This window comes from Melanostigma gelatinosum, assembly GCF_949748355.1.
Source record: "Melanostigma gelatinosum genome assembly, chromosome: 4".
Classification (NCBI taxonomy): domain Eukaryota; kingdom Metazoa; phylum Chordata; class Actinopteri; order Perciformes; family Zoarcidae; genus Melanostigma; species Melanostigma gelatinosum.
In genome coordinates this window covers 7,095,558-7,102,301 of record NC_136637.1, presented here as the reverse complement: position 1 = coordinate 7,102,301, position 6,744 = coordinate 7,095,558, and the positions used below count along the sequence as shown (strand labels likewise).

At 42.2% G+C, this 6,744-nt stretch overlaps 1 protein-coding gene across 1 annotated transcript; it reads left to right on the top strand.

The window, feature by feature from the left end:
* Positions 1 to 2,467: 2,467 nt before the first annotated feature.
* On the top strand, positions 2,468 to 5,326 carry barhl2 (BarH-like homeobox 2; the record flags this gene model as incomplete). The annotated part of the gene is made up of 3 exons (XM_079266604.1): positions 2,468 to 3,029; positions 3,745 to 3,970; positions 5,023 to 5,326. The coding sequence occupies 3 exons, from the start codon at positions 2,468 to 2,470 to the stop codon at positions 5,324 to 5,326; spliced, it is 1,092 nt and encodes a 363-aa protein (XP_079122730.1).
* Between the last annotated feature and the right edge of the window lie 1,418 nt (positions 5,327 to 6,744).

Sequence of the window (6,744 nt, the reverse complement as noted above, 5' to 3'; positions counted from 1 at the left end):
TTGAGGAAAGGCCTGATTATTGGCTGCGTGTGGACAGAGTATTCTAATTAGTTTTCACTGTGGAGATAATCGTTTATGTTTGCACCATAATCGTGTTCCTGTATGACTTTTGTTTTAGATGCAGCCTCATCGACGGCTTACCGGCTGATTGTTGCGTTCAAGTCCGTTTTTCATTTTTGATACCAAACTCCTCCGAGTCTTTTTTTTGAAAGGGCAGACTCGCTTTGTCGCCGCCTTGTGCTCGAGCGTTGCACGTCGCGCGGGAGAAAGTGCAGCTCCAGTGAGAAGGAAGTCGTCTAATCTGTTCGATAAATAAAAGCAGATTTTTCTGCTGTTCTACTCGCCGAAACATTTAAGGACATTTCACTAAAATATATTAATTTCATTTTTAACTTCATTTAACTGACTCTCTGATTTTTTTGTAACGAAATGCAGAAATTGAAATGCACTATTTCTTATTGAATTGTTCCAGAGACAGCATGCTGCAAGGGGGGCAAAAAACAGGCAAACACTGAACGTTTTAGCATATGTGATTAATCAAAATATTAAAGCTGTTAATTAGAGGCTGCTGCTCTACAGCTTGTTGGCTGTTCAAAGCATTTGAATTATTAATACCAGTTCAACATTTTTATTTTCTAGCGCAACCATGTCTGAGTGTAGAGACATTTAAAAATAGGCGAAAAAGAAGTTAAAAACCTAAAAGGCATTTTTTTACATGATAGGGTGAGTAGCTTTTTTTAACAAGTATACATTAAATATATTGGCATTGTCTGCATACGAATACCAATATAATATAAATAAAGAAATATACAATCAATACATGGCTTTTGAATTCATAAAGTCCTTGGATAATTGCAATTTTAAAAAAGTAATTGAAATCAGAAACAAACCTACGAATCCAGATTTCTGAGCGTGAACAACAGCTTAAAATCTTCATCCGTCTCACATCAATAACCATCGTCATCGTCAACCTGCTGAGGAGGAAGGTTTAAAAATAACACGAATAAGATAAACCTGCACGATGATTCATCCTTAAATTCCGGGAAAAGTGCGCAGGCTGTGAGAAGGAAAAATCCATCTGAAAGAAGATTTCACGTCCACCGAAAAAAATAAAAAAGTGGAGCACGAGCATACATTCACCTATGTGTGAGAAGTAACATTTCCCACGAACAGACATCATCCGGAGAACGTGCAGCCTCCCTGCAGACACTTTGTCAGCTGAACGCGACGCACATTTTCCCTCCACAGCCCTCAAATCTGCACGTAGACGGGGAAAGTACCGAATTCCTACTACCTTTGAACGCTCATTAGCACCTCATAATTACTTTACTAATTAGGATGACATGGTTATTAACAAGATGCGCTGTCATGACAGTCACCACCACCACTCCTCCCCATTCCTAAATATGTCGACCTCGCGGCTCTGAAGAATACATCCATGAAGACATGTCAGCATGGCCTCAAATAGGTTGCTTTTTTTCCCCAAATGATTTTTTTTTACAATTTCAAATCAGGTCTGAAAATATACGTTTAGTTCAAATATGGCAACACTTGAGCCTTTTACTCTCTTTGAGTAACTTAAGAAAATAAAGCTGCAAGAGCCAATAAACTGAATTGCTATCTGAAAATAAACGACACATTTATAGTTCGCCCCATAGTGCTCCAGCCACTGGATTTCTGCCTGTTCGACTTTATCAAATTGTTCAGCGCTCAGAATTGAATTTTAATCTTCTATCTATTTTATATTTTAATTTCCACTTCCGCGGTCTTTCTGTCGCAGCTCGGATATTTCATATACAATTGTTTACAGCGTGGCCTTAAAGCACACGCATGCTTTTTCCTCCTTATTTTTATTATTTTTGTTGTCAAAAGAGCTATTCTGGAATTAAACTCAACGGTTGGCTTGAACTGTCTCGATAAAGAAACAACTCCCTGATTGGCGGGGCGCCGGAGCCGGTCAGGCTGGGAGCCAATGGCGGCGGAGGGAGGTGGGGCGGCCGGGCCGGGAGAAAAGGCGTCGAGTGTTTATTATAAAGGAGAAAATATTAATTCCCCCCTCGCCGTGGGCCGTGACGTCAGTATCGGAAGTCATTGTAGAGCAACACTGGAGCGATTAGCAGCAAAAAGGGGGAGCCTGATGTCGAGGAGTCAGCCCTATGTATATCTCTCTATACGCCTCAACTTTCAACACAAAGTTCAATATCCAAACACAAAAAGCGACGTGGACTACGCAGACCCCGCACTTTGCTTCCCCGCATGTTCACTGAATGTAACATCCATGGACCATCCGAGCCGCTTGTAAACGTGGATTTTGTCTCTTGGGTTTTTATTTCTCAACTATTTTTTTAATTAATTTTTTTCCCTGCAACTCCCGATTTCATTTTTGCTGACTTTCTCCTGGGTTCGCATCGGAAGGAGAAGCACCTCGCTGATGTTGTTATGACGACTCCATCACTCCTTTCTTAACATGGAAGGATCCAGTGGGTCGAGTTTTGGGATAGACACTATTTTATCCAGCGCGTCTAACTCTGGCTCCGTGCTGATGAACGGAGATTTTCGCCTCGGCGACAGCAGGACCGCGGATTTCAGGAGCCTGGCGACCCCTTCGCCATGCTCGGAGATAGACACTGTGGGAACGGCCCCTTCGTCCCCCATCTCGGTCACCATGGAGCACGCCGCCGATCCGCATCTGGTCCAGGACAGCCTTCGGCAGCATCACCACCACCACCACCACCACAACCACAACCAGCCGCAGAGTTTGCCGCTGTCGCCCCAGCAGCAGCCGCTCGCCGGGGCCGGCTGCGCCCCGAGGAGCGCCACCTCCTCGTTCCTAATCAAAGACATTTTGGGCGACAGCAAACCGCTGGCCGCCTGCGCACCTTACAGCACCAGTGTGTCCTCGCCCCATCACACGCCAAAACCAGAAAGTGCCACGGCCCCGGACGGCTTCAGGCCCAAGTTGGAACAGGACGACATCAGAGGGAAGTTGGACAAAAGAGACGACATTCACAGCGAACTGAAATGCAACGGTAAGAGCACATTTATCAGTTTGAGCTGAAAATGCAGTAATGCTGAAAATGCAGTTGAGGTGAATTATTATGGGCTACAAAAAATAAAAGTGTAGCCAACAAAAATAAATATAGACCAGGGATTGAGCAAAACAAATATAAAAAAATATGAATAATGCCAATAATATTAATGCTTCACTTTGTCTTTGATTCTTTGTCTGAGTTCCAGCCTCCTTTATTAGTGTAATAGATGTGAAAACAGATGTAAGCCTGGTGATTTTCCCCGTGCGCGAGGCTTCCCTATAGTGGGTCAATTAGAGAGATTATTGTTCTTCCTAGAGGGGGGATCATGGTGCACTGGAAACCAGCTACAAATAGAGAAGGATTGACATATTGATTTCTCGTTTTCTCAAGGAAAAGAAGCAACATAAAAAAATAATTAATAATACAACTAAAAACTTCAGGTGACAAATGCACACAAATGTTTTTTTTTTATTGCTCTAGCTTCGCTTTCGTGCCACACGTGTGAGCAACTCCGAGCAAGTATTTATAAAGTTTGACTGGAGGCGGGGAGGGCTGAGCGTTGCACCTGCGCGTGGTTATTTTTGGTTTATTTTAATGGACTCAGTATTGAAAGGTAGGAATAAATGAATCAATACGTTTTCTTTTTGAGACAGTGAGTGAGGAAGTAGAGGCCTGATTGTTTCATGTTTTAATTTTAATTCCACCGTTTTAGGGGCTAAAGAGGAAGGCGACCGGGAAATCTCCAGCAGCAGAGACAGTCCCCAGATGCGCACGAAAAAGCCTCGCAAAGCACGGACAGCCTTTACCGACCACCAGCTCAACCAGCTGGAGAGGAGCTTCGAGCGACAGAAATACCTCAGCGTGCAGGACCGCATGGACCTGGCCGCGGCTCTCAACCTGACCGACACACAAGTCAAGACGTGGTACCAAAACAGACGGTAGGTCACCACACCAGCACATGGGTGCAGACACAACAACAAAAAACACAGAGCCTTATATTGGTCCTGTAAAAACAAACAACTCTTTATTACAGGGGAGTGATCCACATGAACTGAACCACACTGAGACAAATATACATGTTTTAACATATTATGTATTAAAGAATCACGAGGGGAATATGTTAGTCTACATCACATTTATGATACATTTTATTTTTTTATTTTATTTTTAATATATTTAAAGCTGCTGAATATCATATTCACATCCCGCATGTCTGACAGGCCTTTATTTTGACACTGCCATTTCTAATCCATGTAAAGTCAAAAGCCGAGGCAGCACAGCCATGTTCAACTTGTATTCTAAACGCATCTAATATTCAGCATTTTGTATTTTGAGAGGGAAAAAAATACTTTTATTTTTGTTGACTGAATACATTTAGACAGGCTAACGTCATGACTAATTCAAAAATAAAAGTCCTGGCTCGTGTCAAGATGTAGCACATTTTGCAGGAAAAAAAGAACGTTACAAATGTTCTCAAACATGCATTTATTAAAGATGTTTTTTTTGCTTGTCTTTTGGTGTGCCGCTTCACTTGGCATATTGCTCATATTCTATTTAAACAGTTAATCAATGCAGACAGTTAATTCAATTTGGATATGTCACGAAATTATTATATTTCTGGCCACATATGTTGTTGATGCACATTTTGCTTCCTCGGTAATACTGCTGAAAATGTAACAGTAAAAATATTTTAAATAAAACATTCTGTAACTTTTATTTCACCTGTGACTCTTCAAAATAAAGGCGTATTTGAATATTTCAGATACTTTGTGCAGGTGCGAGACAAGTGTGCTTTGATAAGTTTGGACCAAAGCACATCAGCACTGTGCTGTCTTGATATTTCCTTCTTTGCCGAATTAAACCTTAACCATAATGTGGTGCCTGCAATAATTAGGCCTCTGCATACCAATTAAAAGGGGCGTTTGGGGAATTAGTGAGAGCGCGAGCTGATTAAATAATTCATCTCTTGTATTTTGATCTGATTCTCCAGGACGAAGTGGAAGAGGCAAACGGCGGTCGGATTAGAGCTGCTGGCCGAAGCAGGAAACTACTCGGCCTTACAGAGAATGTTCCCGTCGCCCTATTTCTACCACCCGAGCCTGCTGGGCACCGTGGACAGCACGACGGCGGCCGCGGCAGCCGCAGCCATGTACAGCAGTATGTACCGGACTCCTACCGCGCCGCATCCCAACCTCCAGAGACCTCTGGTCCCGAGGGTGCTCATTCATGGCTTTGGGCCGGGGGGGCAACCGGCACTAAACCCCCTGTCTAACCCCATGTCCGGACAGCGATAGAACTCGATACAAGACGAGCAAAGACGATGAGACCAGAAACCTGGTTGAAGACGTGATGTGAGTAACTGCATCGGGACCACATTGCGGGACTTGTGCTCTCTCTCTCTCTCAAAAAAGACCAATTTAAAGACATTTTACAGAAGTAAAGGAGGTATTTAATATAGGCCCAAATAGCCCGAGGCCAGTCCGAAAGACTCTCTCTGTCCGGGCCGAGACAGACCACGAGGAAGGCTCATGTCTGATTGTTTGTTTGTTTGTCTTTTGTACAAATACACTTACATTAGCAAATAAACTTACAAAGTTTATTAGATGGAGAAGAACGGAATGAATAAAGAAGTAATGATACTCATTGAATTGCAGACGCTTCTATTCGGACTTGAGTCCAAATTTCCTTTTTTTTTTACGCAAACTTTTATACAAGGAGAGGAATGTATTCATGTACCAATTACACATTATTGATTATAAACCGGGTTTAATATTTTCTTAATACTGTTTTAGCACTTGGATTTTTATAACATGAAAAATAATTCACAGCTACCATGTGGCTCTTATTTTATTAATATACATAATACACAATCATTTAATGTATATATATTTACATATTAATTATAATAAGTGGTGGTGTTTTACCCACATCATCTCAGTTCACCCCCTCTTTTTAAAAGACTGACGTAATGTTTTATGACATAAATGGATCAACGTAAATAATTAGTTGTGGGAGCATATGGTGTTTAAATTGCAAGACATTTGATTCGGTCTCAAACCGGTCATTTTTCCACGCCTATGTGTCTCTTGTTTACCAGCACATACATATGGATGCGCAGCAGCTGATTGGTGGTGGGATGAATGGTTGCGATGAGTCGGGTTTACTGGGAATGTGGCCTTGGCTCAGCAGCTGTTCCCTGGGAGCACAGCAGACAATAAGCCTGGATTTCTCAGCGTGAGCGATCAGGGAGAAGAAGCCTGCAAGAAAAAAAACCCCTTGCTGATAATCTGCTCCTTCAATAACCATTTGCCGTCAGTGAACTCGTTTGAGAGCGAATAATCTCACTGCACATTATAGTATTTCCAAATATGTTCTCCTATGCGTCATTAGTATTTTAGCATCACCTTGCTTCAATTTCTATAAATGACTTTGTTCTGCATTGCGCTTCGTTTTAAAGGATGCTCTCCTGTGGTCATCCTGTCTGCACTGCGGCAAGACGCTTCCACGGGAGCAAACAACTAAACAAACAGCGCGTGGGTCTGAAATTAAGTGTGATCAAAATCCTTTCCCCAAAATTCTTATTTATTCACTTTTGTTTTCCTTCTTCCGACATTCTGAAGAGGTTATGAGCGCTTGTTTATTTTCGAGAAAACATATTTTTTAAGGTTGCATTTACAGCCAAATACTCAGGGCAGTCACTCCGCCAGTAAAC